Below are 24,037 nucleotides of genomic sequence, written 5' to 3'. Positions count from 1 at the left end.
TTACCTAAAGTCCAGACCTGTCAACCACTGAAAATATTTGACAAATTATAATTAGTGCTGTCAGCGTTAATCTCGTTAAAATGACGTTAACGCCATAACCGCATTAACAGCTTCAACGCATTAGCGCAGTTAGCTCATTAACGCGTTAGCGCCGTGCAGCCCCGCGCACGGGGCAACAGCACTGCCACTGACAGCACTAATTATAACAGAAAGAAAAGCTCCATGTTTGATCCCCTCAGTCTCCCAGCACGTATGACATCGCCTCTCGTCTGTCTGTCCTTCCTTCTGCCTGTGTTTGTGTAACCTGTCTGCACTGTCTGTTACGTCAACTTCACCACCTCAGACTAAACACAATGCAAAGTCTCTTTCTCTCTCTCTCTCACACACACACACACACACACACACACACACACACACACACACACACACACACACACACACACACACACACACACACACAGGGGTGGCCCTGTTTGATCCCTCTTAAAGTCAGTCAAGGGTGTTACATGTTTCCAGTTCACTTCAGGCCCATCAACATGCCCCATTGGAAATTTACTGGCCTTTCAGCAGCACAGTCGGGCCCTATAAACACACTCGTGCACCACCAGTGTGCACTAACACACACATAGACGCAACGACACAATGCAGACACTCACACCAACACACCCCTGTCACCCCCTTTTACAGTGCCTGAAGTTTGGTTCGGCCGCCCGCTGTGCCAGGGTCGGCCCCTTAGGACAGCGTGCCTGCCCTTTCTCCCAGTCTGTGTGTGCACGTGTGCGTGTGGCCCTCGCATTCCTGACTCTGGTGTCATCCGTCTCATCAGACATTTCCCGGCACATAAACTCTCACTGACACAAGTTTATTTATGAAGTCTAATGGGCTGTTATTCCAGCACGCTGTCGTGGCCGACTTTATCTTGCTCACTTCCCTTTATGTCTCTCTCTCTCTGTATCTCTCCATCCAAACAGATGTGGATGAGTGTCTGGACAACAACGGTGGATGCCAGCAAGTGTGTGTTAACACCATGGGGAGCTATGAGTGTATGTGCACAGAGGGCTTCTTCCTCAGTGACAACCAGCATACCTGCATCCACCGCTCTGACGGTAAGACATCAGTGGAGAAAGAGTGCAGTCCACAGTGAACTCTCACCGTGGACCGCACACAAAACACTTTTTTGTTGCTGTGAGGCAACAAGTCTAATTCATATGATGGTTCATTGGTTTTGAATCTTGACTTTTGAAGCACATGGCTCAACTAGCAACATCAAATTATTTGTTCTAAGACAATAACTGTAACTGACCAGTGATGTCGTAGATTTGCAGTTTGAGCAACACTAAACGTGATAGTGCTCGTGATAGTGCTAATATAAATGTGAATATGTGGAATAAAATTCATTGTAAAATTCCAGAATTTACATTTTCTATCACAGATAATTATGATGATGACCTTTTTTCCAATGTCATGAGCACCAAACCAAGTCTTGATAAGGAGGATAAAAATAGCTCATAATCATGATGTGAAGCTTTTCCCAGTCAGTCCAGATGGGAATATAATTTTGAGGTGTCAAAATCCAATGCAAAACTTTATGGATCTGGAAAAAGAATTGCCACATAGGCATGAAGATGTAGGCAGGCTATTGGACAAACTGTGGCAAACAAGCTCTGTGTTTAATTATTCCTCCAATTTAATTCAATTCAATTCAGTTCAGTTTTATTTATACAGCGCCAAATCACAACAACAGTCGCCTCAAGGCGCTTTATATTGTAAGGTAGACCCTACAATAATACATGCAGAGAAAAACCCAACAATCATATGACCCCCTATGAGCAAGCACTTGGTGACAGTGGGAAGGAAAAACTCCCTTTTAACAGGCAGAACCAGGCTCAGGGAGGGGCGGGGCCATCTGCTGTGATTGGTTGGGGTGAGAGAAGGAAGACAGGATAAAGACATGCTGTGGAAGAGAGACAGAGATTAATAACAGGTATGATTCAGTGCAGAGAGGTCTGTTAACACATGTTCAGTGAGAAAGGTGACAGGAAATGCTCAATGCATGATGGGAATCCCCGGCAGCCTACACCTATTGCAGCATAACTAAGGGAGGATTCAGGGTCACCCGATGCAGCCCTAACTATATGCTTTTGCAAAAAGGAAAGTTTGAAGCCTGATCTTAATCCAAACTGGAAGCTTCTTCTACAGAGGAGGGGCCTGAAAACTGATTCCATTCCATAAAATTATTTCTCTTGACTGTTTTCATCACTCAGTTTTGTGTTTCAGCCGAGGATTTTGACTACAACCTAGGAAGGTAGACAGAACATTTTGAATTCAGTAAGACAGTCACAGAACCCCACAGCCACCCTAGCCTTTGTTGATGAAGAAAACACAACCACTGAATACACTGAATACAAATACAACCACAACAATGTATGCCACCTTGCAGGAGATCTAGATGCTGAGAATAAAGAAACCCATCTGCACATCATAAAACCTATTGTTCAGGCATTTACACACCAGATGTGTAACATCTGTGTGCATTAAAAATATTTTGAGTCAACTAAATAGCGTCACCTGAGCAGCCGTCGACACTGACCATGTAGTCTGATCATTTTTTCTGATCCTAATCAACAGATCTGAGCAAGTGCACACATGACTCAACGTGCACACCAGTACTGAATATACAAATTGTAGAATAATACAATTTTACCTGAGACAAGTAGCTAGATGCTGCTCTGTGTCTGAAGTGATTTCACTGCCTCCTCAGAGGCAAAACTCGGTAGCTAAAAAGCTGCAACAGCCCCAGTATGATCCTAAGATATGTAAGAAAGTGGCCATGATACAGCTTCAATTCCTGAAGCAAACCTTGAAATTCTCCCTGTTGCTTCCTTCTTGTGAGTTTTGGATGAACTGATTCCTTCTCGTTTGGAAACATCAGTACCAGCTCATCATGGCTTCATATTGACTTCATTTTCTTCACAGTGCTTTCTTTGAGGAGATAATTTTCACAAAAACATGTTCGGTTTGTACATGACAAGTTCATATCCTGAAAATTATGAATTTCGTGTCGCTTTCACAACATGATTAGGTTGTAACGGCCTTTGCTCTACACTGCTGTAAAACGTATTTGCTCTTTACCTGGTTACTTTTTTTGCTTATTTGTCACACTTACATGTTTCAGATCATTAAGAAATTGTAAATATTAGACAAAGATAACCAAAGGAGACAACTTTCAGTTTTTAAATAATTCTTTTATTTAAGGGAAAAATCCATCCAAGCTTACCTGGCCCTGTGTGAAAAAGTATTTGCCCCCTAAACCTAATAACTGCTTTACCACCCTTAGCAGCATCTTTAGCAATATCTTGCATTCAGTCTTTCACAGCGCTGTGGAGAAAGTTTGCCCCGTTCTTCTTTTCAGAAGTATTTTAATTCAGCCACACTGGAGGGTATTCATGTATAAGCAGAGTGTAAAATTGATTGGATTGCAGTTTTAAACAGGACCATACTCCTCCCGATCAACTACGGATGCTCCCGGTGCCAGACATCCACAATCCATCAAACACTGTGTGCAGGCTGCCGTCGAATACAAGCTGGCGGGAGGTACGCAGTTGGTTGGAGAGCGCAGTGGACTGGAAGAAACACGGTTTAACTGCGACATGTGAAAAGTTCAGTGTATCCTGGAGCAATTTTAGTTTTACAGCGGAGAGTCCTAGAAAGAGATTTCAGGAGAACCACCCTTCTCTCACCTTGGGAGTAGCAGGGAGGCCAGAGAGACGTCCTTTCTGTTCATTTGTGTGGAGAAGGCGGGCTCTTGTCTGTGCCCACAAACATGCGAGGCTTGTAACCTAGGGGCACTTTGAATGGAGAGAGACCTGTTGCAGATGAGGTAAGTGACTTATGCGCACATTCAATCCATCCGTCCATTACTTGAGCCAACACAGCGGAGGTCTGCCTTCCACTCTTGGTTTAATCTTTCTGTTTGTCCGCAAATCCGGAACTCAGGTTGGCTCCGAGAGGTGAATGGAAAACCTTCCATAACTGGGATATGAAGCGGGTTGTCGGTCTGACACAATCTCCAAAGGAATGCCATTGAGCCTGAAAACATGTTCAAGATGGAGATTAAACGTTTCAGTGGCAGGAGTTTGATAATTTAGAGAAGGAACTATGAAATGTCCTGATTTAGAGAATCTATGGAAGAAGGCCTGTGACAAGGATCCAGCTTAAACTCCCAGGATTATCTTCCCCACTGTGTGTGAGCATGCAAGAACGCTCTCTGGCTTAAGATCATCTCTATCAGGTGAAAACTCATGGGAAGGGGCATCAGGCTTTATATTCCTTGACCCTGGATGATAAGAAACGGAGCAGCTGAACAACCAAAGAGCAGAGACCAACATGCCTGAATTCTGCCTTTGGTGTTCTGCACATAAGTCAAGTTCCTATGGTTAGTCCATATTACAAAATGTTGCTCGACCCCCTCTAAGTCCTCTGAAAACACAACTTAGAAAAGTTACTGAGGGTGTGTGAAACACATAGAGACGGATCTCAGTTAACTGCTGCAGCATGCTGAATACAAAGATGTTCAGAAAGTGTCCGAGGACATCAGTTACTAGGACATGAAACATGGTGGGGGAGTGTTTCGTTAGTCCAACAAGCACCACCAGGTATTCAAAGTAGTCCAGTGGTGTGTTGAATTCCACTTGTCCCCTTCTGACTAAATGGTACTGAGGTCAACTTTGTAAAGATGGAGGGGCTTGAAAGCAGAACTGTTTCCTGGCAGTGGGTATTTCTTTTCTTTCTTTCTTTCTTTCTTTACAGTGATCTAAGGAAGTCCATAAATGGCCTGAGAGTCCTATCCTTTTTGTCCACAAAGAACAACCCTACGCCCACTAGAGATGAGGTGGGCCTGAATATACTTCTCATGAATATACTTCTCAATCGTCTCTCTTTGCAAAGTCAGCTGGGCAGATCCTAACAGAAGGAAAGGGGCAAATACTTTTTCACTGAAAATCACAGAATGAAAATGGCAGTTTTGCTATTGGAATGATGGTATAGCCAATGATAGTGATGCTCAAATGGGAAACATGAAATGTTCCTGGAAAACATTTTATCTTTAGATTGTGATGCTTAATGTGAGTTAATACAATTCAATATAAGGCCTCAAGGGCTTTATAGTTTAAGGTAGAGACCCTAATAAACCCAATGAGCAGATGATCTCATATGAGCAAACACAAGACGATAACCTCTGACAGAACTGGGCTCATGGAGGGAGAGCCACTGCCCTTCCTGACAGACATGCTGTGGAAGAGAGCCAGAAATCAGTAATAACTAATGAAATGCAAAGTGGAATATAAATATCCAGGTAAGGAAATCCCCAAAAGTTGATTCTCTTTATCTGGACGTAGCGTTTTCAGTGGGAGAAACGTTTCGTCATTCATCCAACTGACTTCTTCAGTCTCAGCTGACTGCAGGTTTAATCAACCTTTGTAAACAATGCATTTGCACAATGACTGAAACTAGCAGCAGAACAGTGGCCTGTAGGTCTGTTTCTTGATCCCTGAAGACGTCATGTAGATGAGTGATGAAACGTTTCTCCCCAAGTCCAGATGAACAGAATCAACTTTCTGGGGCATAACTAAGAGAGATTTCATGTTCACCTGACCCAAGAAACAGTCACTATATATATATAAACTACTATGCTTTGTCAAAAAGGAACGTTTAAATCTAATCTAAAAAGGAAAGGGTGTCTATCTCCTGGATTCAAACTGGGAGCTGGTTCCACAGAAGAGTGTCCTGAAAGGTGAAGACTCTACATTTTTACTTTGAAATATCTCAGGAAGCCCTAGTAAACCATCAGACTGAGAGCAGAGTGCTCTATTGGGCTTATACGGTACTATGAGGTCTTTAAGAAAACATGGTGCCTGATTATTCAAGACCTTGTGTGTGTGAGGACAAGGACTTTAAATTTAACAGGATCCAGTGAAGTGAAACCAGTACAGGAGAGCTATGTCCCTGTCAGTACTCTCTCAGGTGTTTTGGATCAAAGGCTTTTCAGTGAGCTTTTAGGACAGTCTGATAATAATGAACAGGAATTTATAAGAATTTAGCAACTCTGATGCCATTATCAATATTTCTTATTCTTATTATTTTCTCAAAATAATATGTAATGTAATATCAAAGACCATTAACTGCAGACTGTGTGGTCAAATGTTTGTGATGTTTTCCTGTCTTTGTTGTGAAGTGTTGGGGTCATTAGTCAAAAAAACAGTAATGTATGTTACACATATTAAACAGAACTCTTAAATACAGTACTTTACTTAATTGCTCCCAGGAGAAAGCCATTTGTTGCACTATTCCTATATTATTTTTGTGTTTCTCCACAAAATGACCCAAAATGCACTGGCTTGTAATTACCACCGTCCCACACACCAACACAAATCTCTATCCTAATGAGATCCACGTGTCATCTGTCTCTTAGCTTCACTGTGATGAGCTCTGAAACCTGACTGGAACTCTTCAAATAAACTGTTTCTCAGCAGTGATGCAATAACGTAACAGCTTAAATTTGTTTTTTAGTCCTAAAACGTTTGTGTTTTTTGTTCTTACGAGCTCTTCAGCCCGCTCAACGAAGCCTGGAAAACACACGGCGAGTTAAAGAGAGCCACGTCCACTGTACTGTACTTTAACACACATTCAGTCAGGATTAACTGAAGAAATGCTGTGAACATTTGGGAAGTTTTCATTTTGTTTGATAACACAAACTTGTGAAGGAGAATCTTTGTATTATCATATAAATATTTAGTAAGTCGGCCATTTAATAGTTGATGTTTCTTTGCTGTTACTTGGCTGTTTGAGTCAGAATCAGTGAATGAATAACAGTTAGCACATTGTTTTAGGTCATTCCAAATGTTTAGAGCTGAGCTATTCATGCTTGTCAAGTCAAGTCAAGTTGGCTTTATTGTCACTTCACCCATATACAGTTAGTACACAGTGAAGCGAAACAACGTTCCTCCAGGACCAAGGTGCTACATGCAACATAAATTTACAACATAAATAAACAGAAAACACTAAACTAGCTAACTAAGAGGCCTAGTTAGCTGGCTAGCAGAGACAAGACAGACTGACCTAACATGAATTACAACATAAATTAACAAAAACTAACTATCTAACTATCTAAGGAAGACTTTTTTTTTTCATGTTAACAGACAGCAGACAACAAAGTGCACGTGCAAATGTGCACGTAAATGGTGCTCAGTAGTCGATGTAGTCGATTTTGATGTAGAGTAGAATTTAATGTGGAGCATTAGAGGGAAATGGGAGACAGAGTGTCCAATAAGTCTTTTTGCAATTCTTTTTGATTTTCCTTCCCAGTTTTTAAGTCCATCACAAAAATAAAATAAAAAACATGCAAAAAAAAATTATGTAAAGACCACAGAAGACTAAATTTGTGTGCATAGTCAGCAGCACGCACACAAATGAGACTGTGTAGGTTAATTTGGCACTTTTTACAAACATTAGAAAGCATACTATGTGCTGATTGTGCAAGAGACCATTTTTTTTAGTTCAATAAACACTTGTTGCAATATCACAGAGCAGAAATTGTGCACATTTTCATGCATAACAGACTGCACTTATGATTAAGTAGATTAGACATACCCTCATCAGATCTGACAAATTAATCTGTGCTACTCTTGGTAGATTGGCTAAAGTACTATACTATGTACTGTCAGTAAGACCTGCAGCTGTTTAAAGACAACTGGCATTATTATATCCTTATCTTTGTCCACTTCTATGCTGCTCTTTGCACTTAGGAGCATAAACAGTAACTCAGTTTGGTGTTCAAGACAGCTGCTGAGCTTCGACCTGCACAGTGTCTGTTTATGAACACAAAATGCTGCTGCATGAAGAGGCAGATGAAACCGTGGTCTCGTACGATGTTACATCTCTCTTCACTTGCATCCCAGTCACAGAAGCGTTGGTAGTTTGTAAGAGATCACAGGATGACCCCAACCTCAGCAACAGGACCGCTCTCAGCATCGACCAAGTCTGTTTGAACTGTGTCTTCATTCCACCTACTTCACATACAAGGGTCAGTTCTACAGGCAGAAACATGGGTGTGCCATGGGCTCCCAGTTTCACCCATCGTGGCCAATTTGTACATGGAAGAAGTGGAAAAGAGGGCTTTGCTATCCTACCCTGAAACACCACCACTGGTTCAGGTATGTGGATGACACCTGGGTGAAAATCAAATCTCAGGTCGTTCCACATTTCACGGATCACAGTAACCTGGTGGACCGACACATCAAATTCACCAGGGAGGATATGAACAGTGGCAGGTTAGCCTTCTTAGACTGTGAGATTTCCATCAGTAATGGGGGACATCTAAAAGCTGACGTGTACCGGAAACCTACGCATATGGGTCAGTATTTAAGGTTTGACTCTCATCATCCACTGGAGCACAAACTGGGCGTCATCAGGACGCTACAACACAGAGCAAACACCATCCCCACGGACACAGCAGCCAGGGAGGCAGAAGAACATCAAGAAGGCCCTGAGTAACTGTGGTTATCCCAGCTGGACTTTTGTCAAAGCTGATTAAGGAACTGACCCCCCCAGCCCTTTGTTCCTTCAGTGGCCTGGTTTCAGTCATTATGCAAATGTCCTGTTTATACGATTGAAACCTGCAGTCAGCTGAGACTGAAGACGTCACCTGGATGAGTGACGAAACGTTTCTCCCACAAAACGCTACGTCCAGATGAACAGAATCAACAGTTTCTGAGTCACATTTCTTTACGTTGTCCTTCCAAGGAGTCAGACTTCCTTATCATTTTTAAAATGGTCTGATCAATCAGATTGACGACCTGTCTAGAGTGCACCTGCCTCTCACGCTATGACAGCTACTATAAGTTAAAGAAAATGGATGGATGGGCAGTATTTCATCAGGCTTTCTGAAGCTCTTTCATAGTTTTTCCTCAAATACAAACTAAGCAAGCTTCCAGAATGGTTTGATGCCTAAACGACTTTAGTGAACTTGAAGTTCTGTAAGTAGACTGTAACAACAATTCACTACGATGTAGGCACTCACAGAGCTCCTTTATGAGTTACTTTTGGCTAACAAGCCAAAATAAGTTAATGCTGAGACATATAAAAAAGAAAATGAATTTGGTTTGTGTTCGCATGTTTGACTTGCTTTATTTTTTCAGTTAGTTAAATTTTACAGTGTTCAGTTTTCATGGTTCTTGTCCAAGTGTAACCAATAATGGCTTAAGGTGGTAGCACATTCTCACTTTATCATTCTTCCTCCCCCTGCTTGCTACAAGATCCTGCCCCTGACCAAGCTATACATGGAAACCACATTTGTATAATTCCTATCACTGCTGCAGATTATAAGGAAATATTTTATGGATTAAAGGCACAAAATCACAGCAACAACTGCCTCAAAGTGACTATAAGAGAAAGCCCCAACAATTAGCTGCTTAACAAAAAGTGAGGTTTGTATCTGTGGCACATTCTCTCTGTCTGCTCCTCCTGTTTGCAGGACAAGAGACCCCAAAACAAAACAAAACAACTAGTTGAAAAATACGTGAAAAACTGAAAGGTGCATTTTGTTGTGTTCAATATTGTAAACTTATTGTGAAAAGTAACAAGCACAATGATTTAGTAGAATCTGTAGTACTGGCCCTGTATTTACTTGGTGTTGGATTGATACCAAAGTTTGCAGCATCGCAGGGCATTAGTCATTTTGTCTTTGGTAAAGTGCAATGGTTAACATCCCAGAGAACACCTCAGGCTGTAAGTGCAACAAATATCAGTCATTTAGCAAGATGCTATCCTGATGTTTGCTGCTATTACAGTTATATTTGTACATTTGAAATTACTTTTTAAATAGTAAATATTCTGAATTAATTATTTACATCCTCACTGTGAACACATCACAGAGATAAGACAGAAAAGAGGAAGTCTTGTGAGAGGTCATCATAATACTGATCAAATACAGGGAGTGCAGAATTATTAGGCAAATGAGTATTTTGTCCACATCATCCTCTTCATGCATGTTGTCTTACTCCAAGCTGTATAGGCTCGAAAGCCTACTACCAATTAAGCATATTAGGTGATGTGCATCGCTGTAATGAGAAGGGGTGTGGTCTAATGACATCAACACCCTATATCAGGTGTGCATAATTATTAGGCAACGTCCTTTCCTTTGGCAAAATGGGTCAAAAGAAGGACTTGACAGGCTCAGAAAAGTCAAAAATAGTGAGATATCTTGCAGAGGGATGCAGCAGTCTCAAAATTGCAAAGCTTCTGAAGCGTGATCATCGAACAATCAAGCGTTTCATTCAAAATAGTCAACAGGGTCGCAAGAAGCGTGTGGAAAAACCAAGGCGCAAAATAACTGCCCATGAACTGAGAAAAGTCAAGCGTGCAGCTGCCAAGATGCCACTTGCCACCAGTTTGGCCATATTTCAGAGCTGCAACATCACTGGAGTGCCCAAAAGCACAAGGTGTGCAATACTCAGAGACATGGCCAAGGTAAGAAAGGCTGAAAGACGACCACCACTGAACAAGACACACAAGCTGAAACGTCAAGACTGGGCCAAGAAATATCTCAAGACTGGTTTTTCTAAGGTTTTATGGACTGATGAAATGAGAGTGAGTCTTGATGGGCCAGATGGATGGGCCCGTGGCTGGATTGGTAAAGGGCAGAGAGCTCCAGTCCGACTCAGACGCCAGCAAGGTGGAGGTGGAGTACTGGTTTGGGCTGGTATCATCAAAGATGAGCTTGTGGGGCCTTTTCGGGTTGAGGATGGAGTCAAGCTCAACTCCCAGTCCTACTGCCAGTTTCTGGAAGACACCTTCTTCAAGCAGTGGTACAGGAAGAAGTCTGCATCCTTCAAGAAAAACATGATTTTCATGCAGGACAATGCTCCATCACACGCGTCCAAGTACTCCACAGCGTGGCTGGCAAGAAAGGGTATAAAAGAAGAAAAACTAATGACATGGCCTCCTTGTTCACCTGATCTGAACCCCATTGAGAACCTGTGGTCCATCATCAAATGTGAGATTTACAAGGAGGGAAAACAGCACACCTCTCTGAACAGTGTCTGGGAGGCTGTGGTTGCTGCTGCACGCAATGTTGATGGTGAACAGATCAAAACACTGACAGAATCCATGGATGGCAGGCTTTTGAGTGTCCTTGCAAAGAAAGGTGGCTATATTGGTCGCTGATTTGTTTTTGTTTTGTTTTTGAATGTCAGAAATGTATATTTGTGAATGTGGAGATGTTATATTGGTTTCACTGGTAAAAATAAATAATTGAAATGGGTATATATTTGTTTTTTGTTAAGTTGCCTAATAATTATGCACAGTAATAGTCACCTGCACACACAGATATCCCCCTAAAATAGCTCAAACTAAAAACAAACTAAAAACTACTTCCAAAAACATTCAGCTTTGATATTAATGAGTTTTTTGGGTTAATTGAGAACATGGTTGTTGTTCAATAATAACATTATTCCTCAAAAATACAACTTGCCTAATAATTCTGCACTCCCTGTATAGTAAGAGCATGTGAGCTGAAAGCAAGGCCAGGCTGCAGGACACGAAACATCAACTCAGTCAGCAATAATATGCAGTAACCTCTTTCACATTTTTAAGGCACTAGTATGCTGTTCCAGATTGTTCTTCCCCACTTTTACCCATTCCTGTTTACAGCCCTACCATTTTCTGTTGTCCATCCATCCATCCATCACATCCATCCATCCATCCATCCATCCATCCATCCATCCCTCCCTCTTCCGCTTATCCTTTTCAGGGTTGCAGATGGACTGGAGCCTATCCCAGATGTCGTAGGGTGAGAGGCAGGGTACAGCATGGACAGGTGGCCAATCCGTCGCAGGGCTAACACATAGACACGGACAACCATTCGCACCAGTTTTTTTTTCTATTGTAACTAAAGTAATTTAAAGTAACGTAATGTAAAGTTATTTTAGACGTTGTAGATTATAGATAACTATGTAAGCGCCCATAGTGAGAGCACTGACATTCTGACTTTCACACTTAGGCGAGATATGGATCGCGTGACATTTGATGCCAGCTGTGGTTCTTTAAATCCTTTGAAACTATCCTGCTGTTGTAACCCATTCAATCTGTCACATTTAATATCCACTCAATGTGTGGTGGCAAGGACCACTGAAGGACCAGTGATCCTGACACGGACAGGGGTTGCTTTCTCTTCTCGTTCTATAAATGCAATAAATGGGCCTATGAATGAGCACAGTGTTGCAATCAGGTTCAAAGACACATGAGAAGACAGTCATCTGTCTTCTATTCAGTGACACATAAAGGGGACACTGGGGCAAAGTGCTGAAGGGTGAGTTAGAGGAGAGAAAAGTGAGGTAAAAGGAAAAGGCAGAGATAGACTGGCCTCTCTGTGCTGTCCCTCTCTAGCCTGAGTGGTCACAGTGTTGGTGTGGTCAGGGTGAAGGCACGTAGGAGCTAGTATCAGGATGTTAGAGGATTCTCTGTTGAGATGTTCGGAGAGAGATCCACAAATAGATGTGTGTTTGCTCACTGGAAACACCATAAAATGCCTGTCTTTTTGCTCTCTCCACATCTTACAAAAGGGGAAGCAGATTCAGGTGACAGCTAGGGACACTTCCTCTTCTTCATTTCTGTGTAATGTAGCCGACGAAGTTTGGTCAACTATCCACAGCGCAGATTATCATGTATTTGAAAAACTGAATGATCCATTTCATTTAATCCATTCATTTATGTTAACACTAAATTTGTTTTTCATCGATGCTTTTAGGAATCCACCTTAACAGAGAAACAGCACCTTCTCAGTCTCAGTACTTCTGGTCTTCCTGTCTGTCCACCCCGTCCTCTGTGCTGTGTACTTTTTAGATTGTGTAATCCCTGCTGCTGTCAGGGGGATCTTCATGGTAAACAACCAGTGAAGATGCTTGTGGTATATTTCTGCTGCCCTGCTCTTGCTGGCTGTCTCAAGCCTTTAACCGCCACTGCACCGCCCCATCCAGAGCTCCTCAATCAAGAGCTTGTCTCCTGAACCTCTCACTGGACAGGAATAGCAGCAGCATCCCAATATCCCACAGGAATCTCCCTGCACATTTCCAAGCCCACCTTCCCTAATCCTGTATCTTCTCCTTCTTCCTGTTCTTTATGTAATCTGTACAAGTTCTGCAGATTACACAAAGAACGCAGCTTTTTATATCTCATACTGATGCTGTGATGACCCAGATTTCATTTTCTGCTTCACTATATGTCAGAAGATGCTGAACAGCATTTATTTCAGAGCATTAATGAAGAATTCTGCATCTTAAAAAAATCGTACATAATGTACATAAAAGACAATGTCCCGCTTGGGCCGTTTGTCCCACTTAAGATGTCCAACAGTTCCACCAAAGAGACATTCTTCTTCTAAGCTTCTCACATGGTTTCAGTTGAATAACTAATAACTAAATTATACAGTATTTGTAAAATAATATTTTATAAATCAGTGATTGACAGTCCTCAAATGAAAACAGATTCATGGAGCAGAACTTTCCTTTTCCTTCTTTTCCTTTCCCGTTAGTCATCTAATAGCCTCTTAGCTATGTGGTGACTCTTTGGAGCATCTCCAACCACTAGTTTGCAGAAAATTAACTATTTCTAAAGTAGGTCAAACTATTTAAAAGCAACTGAGCCCCCAAAAAACTGTACTCTGTAACTAGATTGATAAAAATGTAACTTTATGTGGTGCAATATAGAATTTCTTTAAGCTCTGGTATTTTCAGGATATTATGTTGGTGATCATTTGTAGTTCACCTGACGGTAAATGCTGAGTCAGATTATCTGCCTCAAAATGTATTTATGGAAACATATTATATGGGTTTGTGATTTGTTTAAAGATTTGTGAAGACCAGTAGAAATGAACAGTTCCTGCACTTCACAACGATCTACACTGTATGACCAGCGTGAGTATGAGCAGCAATTTTTCACACCAGACAGAGTGAGAATCTCCAACCTTCCATTTATTTCACAAAGTCTTCAAAGAGTTGATCACAGTGCAGAAACAGCACTATTGGAGGTTCTTATGGTCTCTGACAGTGGACTCATCTCAGACCACAACGTTTTACTGCAGAGATTCGAACATACTGTAGGTATTAAAAGTTTGAATCATTTCTAACAGACTCTAGAGACAAACGATTAGACACACAACTGTTTGGTGTTTGTAAAAGCAGAGGAGTCTGTGTGAGAGAAGGAGAGACGCTGTGTGTTAGGTTGTTGCTTTGCATATGGTAAGTGTCAGCTCGCGGCTCATTTCTTTCTTCCTGACACTCGGCTGGGGGATAATAAAGCCTAGCAACAATTGTTTGTTCCATTATGGTGCGTTTTCCACTCTGTTGTGCTTCATAGCTCTGTCTGAAGCACATCCAGACGAGAACCAAACTCTGGCCTGCGAGCTCCCAATTTTGATTTGGGAAGTAGCCCTCCCAGCAAATGTTCCCGATCTGTCATGACGTGAGAAAGCTATGACAGCATGAGTCAGGTATGGCTCAAAGGCCCAACGGTGACATGCGTGTTGAACAGAGAGGCTATTTTCCATTTTGGGGATTTCGAAAATGGGAGATCTGGATTGTCAACTGGGGCTTTGGGTTACCTGCTGACTTCAGGCTAAAGCTTGTGCCATCAGTTATTTAGCCATCATTTAATTAAACCAGTGAAAGTTTCACGTTACTGTCTGTGACCCTGACTTTTTATGATTTGCAGCAGCAGTGCAGAGGTTGATTAGTTGCAGTGTAGTATTACAGAATAAATTGATGCTTCTGAGCTGACTGAGGTCTTCTCTTTGTCTGATTTATTTATTGTGCCTTTTGGACAATGTGGCCTCAGCCAAACACAGTGAAAACAATATGCTTGTAAATTCTTCTCGGAGCTCAACACCAAAATTCCTGGCAAAGTTGGACTTGGCAGTAGGTTGGGAATTTTAAACACCATTTCATGCGGATGCCATGGTCGGCTGAATCTCTGTGAACTGTGGAACCCAAGGACTTGAGGATTTTTAATATTGGGTAAGAAAAATACGCTGCTAGAAAGAAAGAATCACGATGCTGATTGTTAGTTATCAAGATACATTTTAACGATTCTGCGTCTGAGTGTTTCCATGAAGTCAGTTTTCAGCCTCACAGTTGTGCGCGAGCTGTCCTGTGTGTTTTACAGACTGAACCAGCAGAGACCAGTTTTGGAAACCCCTGCAATCTTATGAACTTTAGATAAGATTCGATTAGATAGAACTTTCTTAATCCCTCGGGTGGTTTCCTCTGGGAAATTCAGTAACAGTGGTATAAGTACAGCTGAGTGCGCAAAGCACCGCCGATCTGCAACCATGTTAAATCCACCTGCTTAATATTGTTAGTTTGTGGTTAGTTTGTGGTTAGTTTTTGGTTACCCTAAACACCTTTGATGCCTCAGTGCATGTGTTTTCCTACAGGTCTCTTCTTTGGTAGACACTGGTCATTGCGTACTAGGTTAACCCCACAATATCTTCAACAAGCCAGTGTTGGGATTGTTGGTAATGTATTACCCATTACATTTCTTAGAAGTAATCTGCTACATTACTCATTAGATTACTTTCTCATGACTCTGTAAAGTGACCTGAAATGCAGTGTCACCTAATTACCAGTTAACAATATAAACCTACAGTCTCACACATCAACACAAATCCCCAATAAAGATGATGAGGACCTTTCTTTCAGTTTTTTAGGTATGGACACTAGGAATGGGAATTGATATGAATTAAGCAATTCTGATTCCATTATCGAGTCACTTATCAGTTCCATTCGGACTCTAAGCAGAATATCAAACACATTATATTAATGCAAATTAATTGTGTGATGTGTGGTCAAGTGTTTGTGTGTTGGAGGCATTTCCCCTCTTTGTTTTGATCAGTGTTGGGGTTGTTACTCAAAAAATGTTTTACACATATTACACACAACTCTTCTTACAGTTTTTCTCGATTGCTAAAACACATTTCTTGAAACTATGCCTCATATTCTCACAACAGTAAACACAAATCCATAACATCTCACTCAATTTCCCAAATATCCTATTTTCAGGTCAAAATAAAGCTCTACACTCAAAACTATTCACTCTTGCTGAAAAACCAAACTTTGCCCTCAGACATCAAACACAAGCCCTCAAAAACACACACACTACAACAGAGTTTTGCACACTGGTACAATTAATTCAAAACAATAGTTCCAAAACAATTAGGTTGCTTATGGTTCTCCCCTTCAAAATGACTACATGGTGTAAGCACTGAAAAATGTAGGGATTTGTGTGTAGAGTTTTGCAGTAACAGTTCACCAAATTTGACTCATGTGTCAAAGCAGGGAATAGTGTTTATAGTTCAGGGAAATGGGTGAGCTTTTTGAAAAATAGCGTTACGGTTTTGAAATTTTAGTTTAAAAGCCTGGTTATAGTGTTTAAGCAATCGAGAAAAACTGTAATAAGAAGGGAGGATGTTACTTGATTACTCCGAGGGGAAAGTAATTTTTTATACTTCTCGTTGTATTACTTTCTCGTTTCTCTGTAAAATGGCCTGAAATGCACTGTCTCCTAATTATGAGTTAACAATATAAACCCTATAGGGTCCAGTCTCACACACCAACACAACTTCCTGTCCTAATGACAACAGACGTGTGATCTTAGTATTTACGTATGACTACAAAGCCCACCTTTGTAAAGGAAGCGAGGACATGTTTGTAAGTGTAATGCAACTAAATTTACAGTATCATGTTACATTAATGGTTTGTATTTACTGCAGCGTCCTTTGTTTGCTGATGCTTTTTACCCCCCACGTGTGAACGGCTGATGGGGTGTTGTCATCACCCTGCAGGTGAGCAGCCAAGATTGTGAATGTGATAACTCGAGAACAAAGCCTCATAGAAGGAAATCGATAGCAAAGGCATCTACTCAAAATCTCAGGCAACTTCGAATTTCAGTGATCTTGAACTCAAGTTTTCAGAAAATCTTGTGAATGGAATAACTCAAGTCAGATGTCACACAGGTGTACCTGCTTCTGGCCGCCAGCAGTATTTTTAGCATTTTGAGTGTAAGCTGACGTTTCTGTAGTGTGGTTACATCGATAACCAGATGGCAAAAAGGACAGCCCTTTGCCAGTCAGAGCAAGCACTTGGCAATGGTGGACAGGAAAACTCCCCTTTAACAGGACAAGATCTTCGGCAGAACCAAGCAAGGACGGGGTTAATGCAGAAGAGCATAGAGAGACCATGAAAAAGAAAAAGGACAAAATAGGCAAATGTTAGATATCTTTGGTTAATCAGTAAATAAAATGATTATTAAAATGATTTTTTCCTTCTTATTCCTGTCATCAATTCACACTTTTAGGCACAAGTAACTTTTTCAAATGCAGGATTTTAAACAGCTCGACAAAGACAAACAAAATGTTTCTGTGTGGTTTGGTACATAATCTGTCTTTCTAGCTAAAGATGGACAGGCTGCATTTTAGAAACAATGTATGACGAGGAGGACAGGTGATTGTGACGATTCTGGATGGGTGCAGGTTGGGGTGTCTGCAGTCATTGCTATATTAGGACCTGATAGTAGCAGATGGCACCCAAAGACTTTTGGATTGTAAGTTGTGTAATGTTGGTGTCAAACATCTAAGAGATTTGTCTGAAAAAAAAGTTCATTTAGATAATGGTTCAAAATTACTGGCCCAATGGGACTGATGAGTCAGAGGAGATGATTCTAGAAGGACTTTGGTTGGACTCATCTATTTGAATTTATATGGGTTTGAAAGTAGTCATAATATCTATGTAACATGTGCTTATATATTGCAGAATATAGCTGGCTACATCAACAAAGAGCAGTAAAGCTCAGAGCCAGTAGCAGCACGGGTCAGTGGACCACAGTCTGTCCACCATGAAAGCAAATAAATTGAAGCTCACAGTAGAAATTCTTATGTGACTTTTTTGTAAGTGAGTCATTTCTCGTGGTGCATTGCTCCACTGGAACTTAGCGTCCCCCCACCTGTAGATCCTGCTTTAAGCCCAGGATACAAATACATGGAGTTAGGACACGAAGTCCTCAAGCACCCCGAGCCTATAGCAGCATAACTAACTAATCGAGTTGGGAATTATTTGAAATAATGAGATAATCCACACAATATATATATCCACACAATGTATATATATATATATGCACATATTGTACCGTGTCAAGAGAGAGAAGGAAAGAGAGCAGTGGGAGCAGGCTGTGGGGGAGGTGTGTATGTTTGGGTAGAAAAAGAGAAAAATAAACAGTGAGAAAAACATAGTGGATTGGAGCAGTGCTGTTTATTTGGAGCTGTGCGAGGAGAGGAAGCAGACTGAGGCTAAGGTTGTTGCACAACAGTCACACACACACACACACACACACACACACACACACACACACACACACACACACACACACACACACACACACACACACACACACATCCTCTTCATGACAGAGGAATTCTCAGTTTAAACAAACCATAGCAGGAAATTGGAGGTACAGAGAGCTTTTAAATGACAGGCTTGGGCCACGTGGGAACCTTAAGTACAGGGAACTCTGTGTACCTGGCTGCTATCATCATAGCATCAATTGAAAGCTAAGCTAACCGAAAGCTAGAAATAATGCCATTAAGGTTCATATCGACAGCTTCACTGTAAATGATTGTTAGTTTGACAATTAGGAACCTGATACTTGTTTTTATAGTGTTTAATGTGTTGATGCAAAAGCCCCTAAAATAGAATCAACGACTGCAGTGACTCAACTGAGAGTGAAAAAAGGGCAGATTGATATATTTAAGCTTACATTCAGTGTCCTTGTGAAATGTTCCTAAAAGGACACTGAATAATTATTTTTATGTTATGAAAAGTGTGAGAATAAGCTACTGGATACTTTCCAGCAGTCTAAAGTACAATAATGGACTATGGGTCAGGCTTGCTGTTGAGGGCAGCATTTATTCTGTATTGTATTTTGTATAGTTGATAATGCTCTTAAGCACCACTTGTACACTTTCACCTCTGTATACAAGCTTTATAATGGCTTTATCACGCCTACAAGCATCAACAATGAGCTCAGACTGACCGCAGTGTCGATTATCTGAGGTGGCAAAAATACACACATTCAAGTACATACCCTGAATTACTAATTCAACTTCTTTCCTCAAATAAAAGTGAAAAAGTACAGCCTCTGAAATGTATTCAAAAAAGGAACGATGTATGCAAAGCCAACTGCACCTCATGCTATATTAATCTAATAATAATATAATAACATATATGAACATATAATATTTTTTTTACTTCCCCTCCAAACCTAACAGAAGAATGAGTGCCGTCAGTGGGACTCCTGAGATAGTCTGAGTGGGTAAAAGGATCCCAACATGTGCTGCTGTTGCTTTGAGGTTTACTGCTCTTTGTGGATTTACGCCACTGAATACAACAAGATGCAGCCCACGCCTGTAAAAAGGTCAAAAGTTGTCAGAAAAATGAATATTCAAAATCAGTACAGGTACCTCAAATTTTTACTGAAGTACAGTAACAAAGTATTTCTACTTTGTTACTTTCCACACATGAAAAGATTTGAGGTTTCTTACTACCTACCTACAGTACTACCAGAAATGTTGCAAACTCTGCAGCTATGAAAGGATTTCATGCATTTCTCTGCTGTCCATAAAGATAAGGCTGAGTGTACGAATGCTTGCTCCTTGTCACGGTTTAGTGGCATATTTGATAAAGCTGAACCATCTTGTTTTGTGTGTTTTCCCTGCACGACGAGCCAAACTGCAGCACTCGTGTCTTTTCATACCCCACATTAAAGAACCAGACCTAAAATGGTCTATGTTTATCCTTTGTATTCACTTTCCTGGTCAGTGCAGGTAAAAGAAAAGCTTGATGTTTGCATCTGGCTTTGGATGCTGTGAGTTTCTGAGTATGTTAAATGTTGCCAGGCATGTGTCTCAATTCTGTTTTAACACGTAAAAGCTGCTTTTGTGTGTCTCAGGAGTGAACTACACACTATGGGCTGATCAGATACATTCATATGCACACACACTCAAAGCACACTCTAATGCTTTCCTCCCAAAACCCTCTTCTTTCATTTTATAAATACTTTGTTTAAATATTATTCCAGCTTGTGATTTTTAACCTTTTTAACCTAATGCAAATTCTAATAACTGAGTAATCCCTCTGTTTGTCTTTCTCTCAGGGGTAAATATAACTTATTTACATGAGAGCGGAAGGTCGAATTCCCATTTTTTCTCCCTGTTCTGGCTGTATTTTTAGTTCAGAGTTTGTCTTTGGTAGGTGGAAATGTTTAATACGAGGGCGTGGAGGTGAGCTGGTGAGCAGCCACTGCACAGTAGCAAACACAGGAAACACGGGGAGACGACTTTATGGGAAATGAGACACATGCACACACACACACACACACGCGCACGCACGCACACACACACACACGCACGCACGCACGCACACACACACACACACACACACGCACGCACGCACGCACGCACGCACGCACGCACGCGCACGCACGCACGCACGCACGCACACACACACACACATATATATCTGCACATGAAGTAAACGTTTTCGACTCTCATCAGTTACCTGCTTTGGACACGTGTTTTGTGCTTAAACTGTTTCAGTTAACAGTGACTATGTGCATCAAACAGTTCCCTGGACATTTGTCTCTCTATGACATCAGCAGCTGGACTCTGGTAACATTACACACTAAACGCTGCCCTGCTTTTGTTTCTGGCTTCCATGTAAGCATTGCTGCTTTGACACCATAGCTGTAGCTCCGAGGGCACGAGCACCCGCACTGCTAGTGTGTTTAAGGAGCAGGCTTGTGGTTTGCAGGTTGTACCTCATTAACTACACATTAAGTGTACTTAACATAACTGCTGACCATTTTTCAAAGAACTCCATCAGTTTTTAGATATAGCTAAAGCTCAGGCAGTCCAGTTCACTTCAGTACATTGTGAAAGACAACTTGCAGGGACTTGTAAGTTGCTTCAGACAGGTGATTAATCACAGTGAATGTTCAGGTGCTTTTAGTCTGTTGTCAAAGTTGGGTTATTTGGCAGCATTGACAGTTTAGGCGCTTACAGAGTGTAATCACTCACATCCATTTTGTATATTATCTGCTTTGAATCCAGTAGCTGCTCATGTGCTGTGATTTTTGGTGAATGACTCTTGAATCCAAACACCTCTCATGTAATAATGGGGTGTTTTTTTTAATCACTTATTTATAGTTTTGAATCAGAGTGTTAGTTTTGAAGTAAAGACACTGCAGGTGAGGGATGGATAGGAAGGAGAAATGAAATGCAAACAATAGTTCTGTTGATCCATCCGTTACTCAGCTGACATTATGTGTTTCATGGCTCTTTCACCTTATTGCCAAATCATGTCAGGCTTCTTCAGTGGGCATATCATAAAAAGCAGCAGACCAATTTTAAATGTGACTTTTATATTCATTTGAAAACAATGTTATCCGATGTGCAAAAGTCTGCAACCAGCCAACAAGCAGGATATCTGTAGTGTGGCTGCCCATGGGTGTAGGTGTGTCCTGTATAAAGAATAAAGCCTTGCCCTCACAGAAAGTGATTAAGTTGTTGCCCAACACCTTGTAGCAGGCTTGGTTGCCACTTTCTCACCTCAGACATTCTGCTGTTTAAATTCCTGCAAGTTTCTTTACACCACGTATCAGGTCCTTGGTATCAGGACCTGGATCCAGCAGCAGCAAAATTATACACCAACAGATAATAGTGACAGTTCTACATCCTTTTTACTTTTGTTTTTGTAATTACAAAAACTGCTTCATTAGATTTATATGGTGGTCTGGACTAAGATATGCTAAGATGCAATGTCTGTGAAGGGCTACTCACAGGCATGTGACATGTTGCCCCAGTCATGTGACTCAAAGCTGAGTTTGTTTAACTTGATACACTGTGTGGATGAAATGGAGTATAATGGAAAGAATAATTAACAAGGACTCTGTCCCACAGCCATAGAGACGGGTTGGCAATTACCTGGTAACCAGTTAGCAAAAACATTAGTATGCCCAGACTGGCTGGGAGTGTTAGTGGCTGTGAAACTGACTGCTAAAGCCACAGTCATGCAGGCCCGGTCTGTTCACCAGGCCTGCATGACTGTGAGTGGTCATGGTTGTTGCTAAGTTAAACTGATGACGATTAGCTATATGGTGCTGCACAGAAAAAACAATTGCGATTGCTTTGGTTGCTACCAGACTGTTGCAGCTGCCCGTAGTGTGCAGTGAAGATGCAGACTACAAGGAGTGCAGAATTATTAGGCAAGTTGTATTTTTGAGGAATAATTTTATTATTGAACAACAACCATGTTCTCAATGAACCCAAAAAAACTCATTAATATCAAAGCTGAATGTTTTTGGAAGTAGTTTTTAGTTTGTTTTTAGTTTGAGCTATTTTAGGGGGATATCTGTGTGTGCAGGTGACTATTACTGTGCATAATTATTAGGCAACTTAACAAAAAACAAATATATACCCATTTCAATGATTTATTTTTACCAGTGACACCAATATAACATCTCCACATTCACAAATATACATTTCTGACATTCAAAAACAAAACAAAAACAAATCAGCGACCAATATAGCCACCTTTCTTTGCAAGGACACTCAAAAGCCTGCCATCCATGGATTCTGTCAGTGTTTTGATCTGTTCACCATCAACATTGCGTGCAGCAGCAACCACAGCCTCCCAGACACTGTTCAGAGAGGTGTACTGTTTTCCCTCCTTGTAAATCTCACATTTGATGATGGACCACAGGTTCTCAATGGGGTTCAGATCAGGTGAACAAGGAGGCCATGTCATTAGTTTTTCTTCTTTTATACCCTTTCTTGCAGCCACGCTGTGGAGTACTTGGACACGTGTGATGGAGCATTGTCCTGCATGAAAATCATGTTTTTCTTGAAGGATGCAGACTTCTTCCTGTACCACTGCTTGAAGAAGGTGTCTTCCAGAAACTGGCAGTAGGACTGGGAGTTGAGCTTGACTCCATCCTCAACCCGAAAAGGCCCCACAAGCTCATCTTTGATGATACCAGCCCAAACCAGTACTCCACCTCCACCTTGCTGGCGTCTGAGTCGGACTGGAGCTCTCTGCCCTTTACCAATCCAGCCACGGGCCCATCCATCTGGCCCATCAAGACTCACTCTCATTTCATCAGTCCATAAAACCTTAGAAAAACCAGTCTTGAGATATTTCTTGGCCCAGTCTTGACGTTTCAGCTTGTGTGTCTTGTTCAGTGGTGGTCGTCTTTCAGCCTTTCTTACCTTGGCCATGTCTCTGAGTATTGCACACCTTGTGCTTTTGGGCACTCCAGTGATGTTGCAGCTCTGAAATATGGCCAAACTGGTGGCAAGTGGCATCTTGGCAGCTGCACGCTTGACTTTTCTCAGTTCATGGGCAGTTATTTTGCGCCTTGGTTTTTCCACACGCTTCTTGCGACCCTGTTGACTATTTTGAATGAAACGCTTGATTGTTCGATGATCACGCTTCAGAAGCTTTGCAATTTTGAGACTGCTGCATCCCTCTGCAAGATATCTCACTATTTTTGACTTTTCTGAGCCTGTCAAGTCCTTCTTTTGACCCATTTTGCCAAAGGAAAGGACGTTGCCTAATAATTATGCACACCTGATATAGGGTGTTGATGTCATTAGACCACACCCCTTCTCATTACAGAGACGCACATCACCTAATATGCTTAATTGGTAGTAGGCTTTCTAGCCTATACAGCTTGGAGTAAGACAACATGCATGAAGAGGATTTTTTTTTTTTTTTTTTTTTGGGTTGTATGGAAGCCCCAAACGCAATTTCATTGTTCTTGACAATGACAATAAATAAATAAATACTAAATACTAAATGTGGACAAAATACTCATTTGCCTAATAATTCTGCACTCCCTGTAATTTGCAAACACAATTACTTGCTAAGCTGTAGTGAAA

The 24,037-nt window shown here is 41.3% G+C and overlaps 1 protein-coding gene across 3 annotated transcripts in view; it reads left to right on the top strand.

The window, feature by feature from the left end:
• Positions 1–24,037, top strand: part of scube1 (signal peptide, CUB domain, EGF-like 1) — a 126,697-nt gene that overhangs the window by 40,034 nt on the left and 62,626 nt on the right. For all 3 annotated transcript variants that reach the window (XM_080887400.1, XM_080887399.1, XM_080887401.1), the window contains one exon: positions 972–1,106. In XM_080887400.1, the coding sequence (XP_080743526.1) occupies positions 972–1,106 (135 nt within the window). The remainder of the gene's footprint in view (positions 1–971; positions 1,107–24,037) is intronic.

The sequence above is a fragment of the Rhamphochromis sp. 'chilingali' genome (genome assembly GCF_963969265.1).
Source record: "Rhamphochromis sp. 'chilingali' genome assembly, chromosome: 7".
Classification (NCBI taxonomy): domain Eukaryota; kingdom Metazoa; phylum Chordata; class Actinopteri; order Cichliformes; family Cichlidae; genus Rhamphochromis; species Rhamphochromis sp. 'chilingali'.
The sequence above is the reverse complement of the archived record's forward strand: the minus strand, read 5'-3'. Positions and strand labels throughout refer to the sequence as shown.